Source organism: Coregonus clupeaformis, chromosome 5 (assembly GCF_020615455.1).
Source record: "Coregonus clupeaformis isolate EN_2021a chromosome 5, ASM2061545v1, whole genome shotgun sequence".
NCBI classification, from domain to species: Eukaryota; Metazoa; Chordata; class Actinopteri; order Salmoniformes; family Salmonidae; genus Coregonus; species Coregonus clupeaformis.
In genome coordinates, this window is record NC_059196.1 from 44,435,375 (window position 1) to 44,448,767 (window position 13,393).

General features: G+C 42.8%; 1 protein-coding gene across 1 annotated transcript in view; it reads left to right on the forward strand.

The window, feature by feature from the left end:
• The first annotated feature begins 1,858 nt into the window (after window positions 1–1,858).
• gab2 (GRB2-associated binding protein 2) overlaps window positions 1,859–13,393 on the forward strand; it is a 167,825-nt gene continuing 156,290 nt past the window's right edge. Inside the window, exon 1 of the mRNA XM_045214904.1 lies at window positions 1,859–2,376. Coding sequence (XP_045070839.1) covers window positions 2,302–2,376 — 75 coding nt within the window. The 5' untranslated portion in view covers window positions 1,859–2,301. The remainder of the gene's footprint in view (window positions 2,377–13,393) is intronic.

The following is a 13,393-nucleotide window of genomic DNA, read 5'->3' on the forward strand; positions in this document are numbered from 1 at the left end:
AACCAGTCTCCTCCCCTTCATCTACACTGATTAAAGTGGATTTAACAAGTGACATCAATAAGGGATCATAGCTTTCACCTGGATTCACCTGGATTTCACCTGGATTGACCTGGTCAGTCTACAGTATGTTATGGAAAGAGCAGGTGTTCATAATGTTTTGTACTCTCAGGGTATATAGCACTATGGTCAGATGATTCGTTTGTGAAGATGTCAATGTTTTTTTTATTTATAAAAAGTCTAAATGACCAAATGTTGTCTGCTGTTGTTCATTTAAGAAACTGTCAAAAATAGTGTTTAAATGCATAGCCACGGGAAGTAGTGATGCCGAGGGTTCTGCAGCTGAGGGTGCTACAGCCGAGGGTGCTGCAGCCGAGGGTGATTGAAACTACTGCCCGCAGCTATATTTAAATGTTGATTGGACCAATGTATTGTTGATTGGACCAATGTATTGTTGATTGGACCAATGTATTGTTGATTGAGTCTAGAACAGTGTGTTTGAGTTTCCGTGAGACTTTCAGGTGCACAGAGAAGGTCACTACTGTTTCCAGGAGTCCTTCAGGTGCACAGACAAGGTCACTACTGTTTCCAGGAGTCCTTCAGGTGCACAGACATCACATAACTGTTTCCAGGAGTCCTTCAGGTGCACAGACATCACATAACTGTTTCCAGGAGTCCTTCAGGTGCACAGACATCACATAACTGTTTCCAGGAGTCCTTTAGGGGCACAGACAAGGTGACTACTGTATGTATTATGATGGCGAAACAAGGCTGAAGAATGATTCACTTCGACTTCACAGCCAGTTACTGTAGTTATTTATGTGACTGCCCTTCTTAGGTAATCATGTCCAGTGTAATGGTAGCTCTGGTCCAGGGCGTTAGTGTACGTTCCCTCACTTAATCTGGTTCTAATGATGAATTTAGTTTTAAGATGCTTTTGTGAAACAGGTTCCTGGACCAGAGCTATGTTTCGTGTCGCGTAGTAGGCGTCTCTTTTATCCACTAGATGGTGCGTTTTCACACCTCTTCCTCATTTCTTATCTCCTGTATTTTCTGTATCCTGTATATTTTTTCTTTCTGCCATTGACGAAAGATTCACATTCAAGCAACAGTTGATCAACCCACGAGTTTCTCAACACAACTTATAGGTAGAAGGAAATGTTATCTTAGTAACATATATCAGCCTACTAATTAATAAGAGACTTTCATGCATAAAAAGTTGGATTAAACCAATTGTCCTATTTACAAGCCTATTAATTGCGGCACAGATCATAGTTTCCATTCACCGAAATTTTTACATTACTTCCCACGGTTTGTCTAAGGAGGGTCATAGTCCTTCTGCTAGAGTTTACTCCTGTTTCCATGTTCGCAATTTAATTTGCCTATGCCCACTGGGCACAGACACCAGTTCAACATCTAGTTTTAATTTACATTTGGTTGAGTTGTGAATTAAACGTGAAATCAACAAAACATGTCACCATGTCATTGGATTTAGGTCAAAAGTTGGGTGAAAAAAATATGACATTCCCATATGTTGATGTCCTTATTTATTTTATCCAATCCGTTTTCCACGTTGAGTCAACGTCATCACATTGAATTTTTTGGTTGAAATGACGTAGAAACGCTGTTGATTCAACCAGTTTTTTTGGCCAGTGGGTGTGTGGTTTGTACTACACTATGTTGCGTCTGACTGCTTTAGCGCATAATGGACTCCGGGGATGAACAGGGAGAGGAGCTGTGCTTGCGTCAAGCCAAGCCAAGCCAAGCCAAGCCAAGCCAAGCACAGCTCCTCTCTGTTCGTCCCAGCGCTGCTGTTCTTGCCCAGAGCCCATCCCTGTAGTTCAGTGGGCGTGGAAAACAAAGTGCAGAGACATCCTTCAGTACTTCCTACATCACCGTGATCCGTTGAGGGCACCCGCCGCTCGCGGGCTCATTGCTAGTTAACCGTCCAGCACAGCCGCATAATAACTCCCGGGGAGAGGGACGAGGGATCGGTTGTTGCGCTCCGCGAACCGGCTAGAGGTGGTGATTCAGTTCTGTGCGTTATGGTGACACCAAGGACGAATAGCAGTCAGGCAGCATCTCCTGTCGCGCAGTCAGCCTTGCGCTTATAGACCCAACGAGATAAATGGGGAGCGGACTGCACCAAACAGTGTCCGGCACCGATAGCGCCACTCCACATTGACCAAAATAACTGGACATTAGGCACTGGACGGAACCCGTCATGTACTAAAGAAAGTATATTACACCAGTAGCTGTTAAGAGACTGGAACAGGATTTTGAAGAAGCGGTTTTTTGTTCAGCATGAGCGGTGGAGGAGAAATCATCTTCCAAGGCTGGCTGAGAAAATCGCCACCGGAGAAGAAACTGAGGAGATATGTAAGTAATATAGAATAAATTATTATCCTACTTTTTGCGCACTTTTTCTTTTGGTTGTTACTCAACAGCCTGTATTGACTCAGTAGGCTAACAGGGAGTATGGATGGACTGACAGCTGTTCTGACCGTAGTCTGTCTGTCCACCCACTTCAGCTGGTATGTATAAAGAGAGAGAGAGATGTTTTGTGATGAGTTCAATTTCTAACAGGTGCATACAACTGCCCTGGAGAGTTACATGTTGCCTCCAATTTTCTCCTCACTTTTTAGATTTATCTGATGCTGCTCCCTCTGTTTTTAGACTTATCTGATGCTGCTCCCTCTGTTTTTAGACTTATCTGATACGGCTCCCTCTGTTTTTAGACTTATCTGATACGGCTCCCTCTGTTTTTAGACTTATCTGATGCTGCTCCCTCTGTTTTTAGACTTATCTGATGCTGCTCCCTCTGTTTTTAGACTTATCCGATACGGCTCCCTCTGTTTTTAGACTTATCTGATACGGCTCCCTCTGTTTTTAGACTTATCTGATGCGGCTCCCTCTGTTTTTAGACTTATCTGATGCTGCTCCCTCTGTTTTTAGACTTATCTGATGCTGCTCCCTCTGTTTTTAGACTTATCTGATACTGCTCCCTCTGTTTTTAGACTTATCTGATGCTGCTCCCTCTGTTTTTAGACTTATCTGATGCTGCTCCCTCTGTTTTTAGACTTATCTGATAAGGCTCCCTCTGTTTTTAGACTTATCTGATACGGCTCCCTCTGTTTTTAGACTTATCTGATGCTGCTCCCTCTGTTTTTAGACTTATCTGATACGGCTCCCTCTGTTTTTAGACTTATCTGATACTGCTCCCTCTGTTTTTAGACTTATCTGATACGGCTCCCTCTGTTTTTAGACTTATCTGATACTGCTCCCTCTGTTTTTAGACTTATCTGATACGGCTCCCTCTGTTTTTAGACTTATCTGATGCTGCTCCCTCTGTTTTTAGACTTATCTGATGCTGCTCCCTCTGTTTTTAGACTTATCTGATGCTGCTCCCTCTGTTTTTAGACTTATCTGATAAGGCTCCCTCTGTTTTTAGACTTATCTGATAAGGCTCCCTCTGTTTTTAGACTTATCTGATACGGCTCCCTCTGTTTTTAGACTTATCTGATACTGCTCCCTCTGTTTTTAGACTTATCTGATACGGCTCCCTCTGTTTTTAGACTTATCTGATACGGCTCCCTCTGTTTTTAGACTTATCTGATACTGCTCCCTCTGTTTTTAGACTTATCTGATGCGGCTCCCTCTGTTTTTAGACTTATCTGATGCTGCTCCCTCTGTTTTTAGACTTATCTGATGCTGCTCCCTCTGTTTTTAGACTTATCTGATGCTGCTCCCTCTGTTTTTAGACTTATCTGATACTGCTCCCTCTGTTTTTAGACTTATCTGATGCTGCTCCCTCTGTTTTTAGACTTATCTGATAAGGCTCCCTCTGTTTTTAGACTTATCTGATACGGCTCCCTCTGTTTTTAGACTTATCTGATGCTGCTCCCTCTGTTTTTAGACTTATCTGATAAGGCTCCCTCTGTTTTTAGACTTATCTGATACTGCTCCCTCTGTTTTTAGACTTATCTGATGCTGCTCCCTCTGTTTTTAGACTTATCTGATGCTGCTCCCTCTGTTTTTAGACTTATCTGATGCTGCTCCCTCTGTTTTTAGACTTATCTGATAAGGCTCCCTCTGTTTTTAGACTTATCTGATAAGGCTCCCTCTGTTTTTAGACTTATCTGATACTGCTCCCTCTGTTTTTAGACTTATCTGATACTGCTCCCTCTGTTTTTAGACTTATCTGATACTGCTCCCTCTGTTTTTAGACTTATCTGATACTGCTCCCTCTGTTTTTAGACTTATCTGATGCTGCTCCCTCTGTTTTTAGACTTATCTATAAGTCATGTGTCAGCAGGTAGCCTAGCGCGTTGGGCCAGTAACTGAAAGGTCGCTGGTTTGAATCCCTGAACCGACTAGGTGAAAAATCTCTCATTGTGCCCCCGAGTCAGGCACTTTACCCTATTTCAGGGATGGGGATGGGGTCCACATAAAACGGAACTGATCATGAGGGGCTGCAGTGGGTCTGTGTAAAAAAAAAAAAACGAAATCCCTGCCCTAATTGCTCCTGTAAATCGCTCTGGATAAGAGCGTCCGCTAAACGATGTAAATGTGATGTGTTTTCAAAAACGACTTTATTCAGACTATATTTAACTAATAGTTAAAGGCCTGCAGAGGAAGCTGTGCTCACAATGGGGCTCTATAGTACCATTGAGATGCCGTCTGCCTGTCCATCTGTCTGCCTATCCCTCTGTCTGCCTGTCCCTCTGTCTGCCTGTCCATCTGTCTGCCTGTCCCTCTAATGCTGTTAAGGACATATGTCCCCATGATTGCCTGTAAACTGCTTAGTAGCAGAAGGAAGAAATATTATTCTCATCCTTATTATCCGACCGAAAATAATTTAACTTCTGTCTGTGTTGCCATTTATATGAATTATGAATATTACTGTAGTCACCAATATGCGATCTCTATGGACTGGACATGGCCCGCATCCCAAATACCTCCCTGTTTAGTGCACTACTTTAGACCAGGGCCCATAGGCCTTTTGGGAAAGCATGTCTGTCTCTGGACAGTACATGTGGACAACTTCATATTCATCATCTTCAGCACTACCCCAACATCAACATACTGTATGTTAAAATGGCAAGTTTCTGTGTTTTGTAGTAAAAAAAAAGGTTGAGGAAGATAAGTGTTACCAGTGACGACATCGGTGTGTTACCAGTGACGACATCGGTGTGTTACCAGTGACATCATCGGTGTGTTACCAGTGACATCATCGGTGTGTTACCAGTGACATCATCGGTGTGTTACCAGTGACATCATCAACCAATTAGTTGGTGAAGCCTACTCATAATTTGTTAATCACATGATGCTCACCGATGATGTCACTGGTAACACACCGATGAAGTCATTGGAAACTCATATCTTCCTCTTTTCTTCTTGACTACAAAACATAGAAACGTGCCATTTTAACATACAGGATGTTGATGTTGGGGTAGTGCTGGGGAGGATGAATATGACGTTTTAAAATAGTACTATTTCCTCTTAAAGCCTGCAAATTCATATATGGTACGTCCTGGAAATTCGTATGATATGTTACAAGATCATGTTGAATCTTTTTAACTGAATTAGATAGGATTTATGATAGCAGAGACGAACATGAGATAATCTGTGACAAATACAGCTGGCTAGTGTTTATGTATGGTGTTGCATTACAAACCCATCTCTCTCTCTCTCTCGCTCTCTCCTCTCTCTCTCTCTCTCTCTCTCTCTCGCTCTCTCTCTCTCAATTCAATTCAAAGGGATTTATTGGCATGGGAAACATATGTTAACGTTACATTTACATTTTAGTCATTTATCAGACGCTCTTATCCAGAGCATACATTATATTTTGTATTTTTCATACTGGCCCCCCGTGGGAATCAAACCCACAACCCTGGCGTTGCAAACGCCATGCTCTACCAACTGAGCTACATCCCTGCCGGCCATTCCCTCCCCTACCCTGGATGACGCTAGGCCAATTGTGCGCCGCCCCGTTGCCAAAGCAAGTGAAATAGATAATAAACAAAAGTGAAATGAACAATACAAATGAACAGTAAACATTACACTCAGAAGTTCCAAAAGAATAAAGACATTTCAAATGTCATATTATGGCTATAAACAGTGTTGTAATGATGTGATGGCACACTGTGGTATTTCACCCAATAGATATGGGAGTTTATCAAAATTGGGTTTGTTTTCATGGGTCTGTCTGATCTGTGGGAAATATGTGTCTCTAATATGGTCATACATTTGGCAGGAGGTTAGGAAGTGCAGCTCAGTTTCCACCTCATTTTGTGGGCAGTGTGCACATAGCCTGTCTTCTCTTGAGAGCCAGGTCTGCCTACGGCGGCCTTTCTCAATAGCAAGGCTATGCTCACTGAGTCTGTACATAGTCAAAGCTTTCCTTAAGTTTGGGTCAGTCACAGTGGTCAGGTATTCTGCCACTGTGTACTCTCTGTTTAGGGCCAAATAGCATTCTAGTTTGCTCTGTTTATTTGTTTGTTCTTTCCAATGCGTCAAGTAATTCTCTTTTTGTTTTCTCATGATTTGGTTGGGTCTAATTGTGTTGTTGTCCTGGGGCTGTGTGGGGTCTGTTTGTGTTTGTGAACAGAGCCCCAGGACCAGCTTGCTTAGGGGACTCTTCTCCAAGTTCATCTCTCTGTAGGTGATGGCTTTGTTATGAAAGGTTTGGGAATCGCTTCCTTTTAGGTGGGTGTAGAATTTAACAGCTCTTTTCTGGATTTTGATCATTAGCGGCTATCGGCCTAATTCTGCTCTGCATGCATTATTTGGTGTTTTACGTTGTACACTGAGGATATTTTTGCAGAATTCTGCATGCAGAGTCTCAGTTTGGTGTTTGTCCCATTTTGTGAATTATTGGTTGGTGAGCGGACCCCAGACCTCACAACCATAAAGGGCAATGGGTTCTATAACTGATTCAAGTATTTTTAGCCAGATCGTAATTGGTATGTCGAGTTTTATGTTCCTTTTGATGGCATAGAAGGCCCTTCTTGCCTTGTTTCTCAGATCATTCACAGCTTTGTGGAAGTTACCTGTGGCACTGATGTTTAGGTCGAGGTATTTTATAGTTTTTTTGTGTGCTCTAGGAAAACGGTGTCTAGATGGAATGTGTATTTGTGGTCCTGGTAACTGGACCTTTTTTGGAACACCATTATTTTTAATTTTTGTCTTTCTGAGATTTACTGTCAGGGCCCAGGTCTGACAGAATCTGTGCAGAAGATCTAGGTGCTGCTGTAGGCCCTCCTTGGTTGGTGACAGAAGCACCAGATCATCAGCAAACAGTAGACATTTGACTTCAGATTCTAGTAGGGTGAGGCCGGGTGTTTCAGACTGTTTTATTGCCCTCGCCAATTCGTTGATATATATATGTTGAAGAGGGTGGGGCTTAAACTGCATCCCTGTCTCACCCCACGGCCATGTGGAAAGAAATGTGTGTGTTTTTTGACAATTTTAACCGCACACTTGTTGTTTGTGTACATGGATTTTATAATGTCTTATATTTTTCCCCCAACACCACTTTCCATCAATTTGTATAGCAGACCCTCATGCCAAATTTTTGTCAAAAGTTTTTTTGAAATCATCAAAGCATGAGAAGACTTTGCCTTTGTTTTGGAGGGTGTGCAAGGTGAATATGTGGTCTGTTGTACGGTAATTTGGTAAAAAGCCAATTTGACATTTGCTCAGTACATTGTTTTCACTGATGAAATTTACGAGTCTGCTGTTAATGATAATGCAGAGGATTTCCCCAAGGTTGCTGATGACACATATCCCACGGTAGTTATTGGGGTCAAATTTGTCTCCACTTTTGTGGATTGGGGTGGTCAGTCCTTGGTTCCAAATATTGGTGAAGATGCCAGAGCTAAGGATGATGTTAAAGTGTTTAAGTATAGCCAATTGGACTTTGTGGTCTGTATATTTTATCATTTCAGTTAGGATACCATCAACACCACAGGCCTTTTTCAGGAGGGCTTGTATTTTGCCCTGAAGTTCATTCAATGTAATTGGAGAATCCAGTGGGTTCTGGTAGTCTTTAATAATTGATTCTAAGATTTTTATTTGATCATGTACAGTGAGGGAAAAATGTATTTGATCCCCTGCTGATTTTGTAAGTTTGCCCACTGACAAAGACATGATCAGTCTATAATTTTAATGGTAGGTTTATTTGAACAGTGAGAGACAGAATAACAACAAAAGAATCCAAAAAAACGCATGTCAAAAATGTTATGAATTGATTTGCATTTTTAATGAGAGAAATAATTATTTGACCCCTCTGCAAAACATGACTTACAGTGGGGAAAAAAAGTATTTAGTCAGCCACCAATTGTGCAAGTTCTCCCACTTAAAAAGATGAGAGAGGCCTGTAATTTTCATCATAGGTACACGTCAACTATGACAGACAAATTGAGAAAAAGAAATCCAGAAAATCACATTGTAGGATTTTTTATGAATTTATTAGCAAATTATGGTGGAAAATAAGTATTTGGTCACCTACAAACAAGCAAGATTTCTGTCTCTCACAGACCTGTAACTTCTTATTTAAGAGGCTCCTCTGTCCTCCACTCGTTACCTGTATGAATGGCACCTGTTTGAACTTATTATCAGTATAAAAGTCACCTGTCCACAACCTCAAACAGTCACACTCCAAACTCCACTATGGCCAAGACCAAAGAGCTGTCAAAGGACACCAGAAACAAAATTGTAGACCTGCACCAGGCTGGGAAGACTGAATCTGCAATAGGTAAGCAGCTTGGTTTGAAGAAATCAACTGTGGGAGCAATTATTAGGAAATGGAAGACATACAAGACCACTGATAATCTCCCTCGATCTGGGGCTCCACGCAAGATCTCAAACCCGTGGGGTCAAAATGATCACAAGAACGGTGAGCAAAAATCCCAGAACCACACGGGGGGACCTAGTGAATGACCTGCAGAGAGCTGGGACCAAAGTAACAAAGCCTACCATCAGTAACACACTACGCCGCCAGGGACTCAAATCCTGCTGTGCCAGACGTGTCCCCCTGCTTAAGCCAGTACATGTCCAGGCCCGTCTGAAGTTTGCTAGAGTGCATTTGGATGATCCAGAAGAGGATTGGGAGAATGTCAGATTAAACCAAAATAGAACTTTTTGGTAAAACCTCAACTCGTCGTGTTTGGAGGACAAAGAATGCTGAGTTGCATCCAAAGAACACCATACCTACTGTGAAGCATGGGGGTGGAAACATCATGCTTTGGGGCTGTTTTTCTGCAAAGGGACCAGGACGACTGATCCGTGTAAAGGAAAGAATGAATGGGGCCATGTATCGTGAGATTTTGAGTGAAAACCTCCTTCCATCAGCAAGGGCATTGAAGATGAAATGTGGCTGGGTCTTTCAGCATGACAATGATCCCAAACACACCGCCCGGGCAACGAAGGAGTGGCTTCGTAAGAAGCATTTCAAGGTCCTGGAGTGGCCTAGCCAGTCTCCAGATCTCAACCTTTGGAGGGAGTTGAAAGTCCGTGTTGCCCAGCAACAGCCCCAAAACATCACTGCTCTAGAGGAGATCTGCTTGGAGGAATGGGCCAAAATATCAGCAACAGTGTGTGAAAACCTTGTGAAGACCTACAGAAAACGTTTGACCTGTGTCATTGCCAACAAAGGGTATATAACAAAGTATTGAGAAACGTTTGTTATTGACCAAATACTTATTTTCCACCATAATTTGCAAATAAATTCATTAAAAATCATACAATGTGATTTTCTGGATTTTTTTCCCTCATTTTGTCTGTCATAGTTGACGTGTACCTATGATGAAAATTACAGGCCTCTCATCTTTTTAAGTGGGAGAACTTGCACAATTGGTGGCTGACTAAATACTTTTTTTCCCCACTGTAGTACTTGGTGGCAAAACCCTTGTTGGCAATCACAGAGGTCAGATGTTTCTTGAAGTTGGCCACCAGGTTTGCACACATCTCAGGAGGGATTTTGTTCCACTCCTCTTTGCAGATCTTCTCCAAGTCATTAAGGTTTCGAGAAATACAGACATTATTTATTTCCCTCATTAAAATGCAAATCAATTGATCAATCATCTGTTTTTCTGGATGTTTTTGTTGTTATTCTGTCTCTCACTGTTCAAATCAACCTACCATTAAAATTATAGACTGATCATTTATTTTTCATTGGGCAAACTTACAAAATCAGCAGGGGATCAAATACTTTTTTTCCCTCACTGTATATGTTTCTGCAGTTCTTTCTTTGATATAGGGCCAAAAAGATTTGACAAGTGGTTTATCCATACATCTCAGTTTTGGATAGATATCTCTTCGTGTTGTTATTTGTTTAGTGTATTCCAATTTTCCCAGAAGTGGTTAGTCTATGGATTCTTCAATTACATTGAGCTGATTTTTGATGTACTGTTCGTTCTTTTTCCGTGGTGTATTTCTGTATTGTTTTAGTGATTCACCATAGTGAAGGCGTAGGCTCAGGTTTTCTGGGTCTCTATGTTTTTGGTTGGATAGGTTTCTCAATTTCTTTCTTAGGTTTTTACATTCTTCATTAAACCATTTGTCACTGTACATTTTCTTAGGTTTTCTTTCTCGGGAAGCTGAGAGGCCAAATATAATGTTTAGGTTTTCTACTTCCAAGTTTACAATATATGCACACATGACTGTAAGTCGCTTTGGATAAAAGCGTCTGCTAAATGGCATATTATATTATATTATTATATCTTCACTATTACAGTGAAACGTTTTGTCCAGGAAGTTGTCTAAAAGGGATTTAAATAGTTGCCTAATTGTTTTTTGGTAGGTTTCCACACTACTTTCCTTCCATCTATAGTATTTCTTAATATTATTCAGTTATTTTGGTTTTGATGCCTCATGATTGAGTATTGCTCTGTTCAAGTAGACTGTGATTTTGCTGTGATCTGATAGGGGTGTCAGTGGGCTGGCTGTGAATGGTCTGAGAGACTCTGGGTTGAGGTCATTGATAAAGTAGTCTACAGTACTACTGCCAAGAGATGAGGTATAGGTGTACCTACCATAGGAGTCCCCTCGAAGCCTACCATTGAATATGTACATACCCAGTTCTGGCATTTAGGACGCCACAGACTAGTCCATGTCCCTGGGCCTGGAATGGTTGATTTCCCCCTCCAGGATGGAGAAGCTCTCTTCATTAAAGTATGGGGATTCTACTGGGGGGATATAGGTAGCACACAGGAGGACATTTTTCTCTGTTGAGGTCATTTCCTTTTGAATTTCTAGCCAAACTTAAAATGTTCCTGTTTTGATTCATTTAAGAGTGAGTTTGGTCTGCTCTATACCAAATGAGCATACCCCCTGAGTCCCTTCCCTGTTTCACACCTGGTATTTTGGTGGATGGGACTACCAGCTCTCTGTAACCTAGAGGGCAACCAGTGGGTCCGTCTCCTCTATACCATGTTTGTTGTAGGATGACAATGTCTGTATTTCTGATTATTTCAGGTTCCTGCTCTTTAGGCCAAAGGCAGATGACCTCAGGCCTTGGATATTCCAGGATGAGATAGTGAAGGCTTTGTGTTCCATAAAGTGTCCAATGTTGTTAGTCGTGTGGTTTGGCCTCAGACCAGTAAGTGTGTGCAGAGCCTGCTGGGCATCTGGTACATGCCATTGGCTTGGGCTAGTGTAAGAGTCGGGGTTGGGCCTGTTTGCCTGCTCACAGCCTGGGCGTGTGTGTGACTTTCATGTTGAGGCCCTCTTTGTGGGAGTGGGGGGCATGGGGTGGGCAGGAGGGGCATAGGTCTGATCAGAGGGGGCCTATATGGGTTATGGGTATGGTTGGTTTGGGGGGTATTGATTAGTTGGGGGAGGGGGGAGTCTGTTGGGGCTGTGTCTTGTGTTTCTCCTCTCCCCTCTCTCCTCTCTCCTCTCTCCTCCTCTCTCCTCTCTCCTCTCTCCTCTCTCCTCTCCCCTCTCTCCTCTCCTCTCTCTCTCCCTCTTGTTTCTCTCTCTCCCCTCTCCCCTCTCTCCTCTCCCCTCTCTCCTCTCCCCTCTCTCCTCTCCTCCCCTCTCCCCTCTCCCCTCTCCCCCTCTCTTCTCTTCTCTCCCCCCTCTCTCCTCTCCTCTCCTCTCCTCTCCTCTCCTCTCGCTCTCTTTTTCCTATAATCTCTCTCCAGAAAAAATGGTTCCAAAATGGTTATTTGTCTGTCCCCATAGGAAAACCCTTTTTGGTTCGAGGGAAAACCCTTTTTGGTTCGAGGGAAAACCTTTTTGGTTCGAGGGAAAACCCTTTTTGGTTCAAGTTGGAAGCCTTTGGGGTTTCATGTAGAATCCTCTGTGGGAAAGGTTCTACATGAAACCCAAAATGGTTCTACCTGGAACTAAAAAGGGTTCTCTTCAAAGCATTCTCCTATGGGGACAGCCGAAGAACCCTTTTAGAAAAAAAGGTGCTATTTAGAACCTAAGAGTGTATAGCTGGCTTTGCCATGATGTCATCTTTGTGTGTGTGTGTGTGCGTGCATTTCATTTGTCTTCAGAAGGCCGGCCACTCAGTCTGTCTGTCCTGTATGTCTCACTGTGTGTGTGTGTGTGTGTGTGTGTGTGTGTGTGTGTGTGTGTGTGTCACTGTGTTTATCCAGAGACCAGCAGGTCAGGGAGAACAGAGCAGAGGGAAAACATGACAACGTATACCACTGACATAGAAGCACAACCCTGTGTTCATGGTCTGCATCACCATGGTTGAGATCAGTAGGCAGAAGAAACCCTAGGCAAGAAAAACTACACAAAAAGAAGGAACTTATAATGAACAAGACCCAGAATTGTTAATATTATGGTTTTAGTCACTGCAAGGGGGGCCTGGTGGTACCTACCCCGCCTCTATAGTTCAATCCCAGCCAATAACCAATAAACAACTTAACAACTAAACACAGTGCTCATGCTTAATTAGATAGGGTTAATATTATGGCCTTGGTCAGGCACTAGGAGGTGGGGTTAACAATCTTAGTCCTTTGCTACAATGTGGAGCCTGGTGGTACCACAACTACAAGGTGGAGCCTGGTGGTACCACAACTACAAGGTGGAGCCTGGTGGTACCACAACTTTACTAGTCTCCCAGTCCAAGTCCCATTTCCAATAATCAACTAGAACACACACTGTTGAAGCAGGCAGCAGACAGTGTAAACAGATGGAATGATTAGTTACTACTGAACACACTAATCGGGCCATCTAGAATTCCTTCCATTAGAACTCACACACACGAGAGAGAGAGAGAGAGGGGACTCCACCCTTCCCTATCAATGCTCTCCCTCTCTAGCTGGACTCCACCCTTCCCTATCAATGCTCTCCCTCTCTAGCTGGACTCCACCCTTCCCTATCAATGCTCTCCCTTCTCTAGCTGGACTCCACCCTTCCCTATCAATGCTCT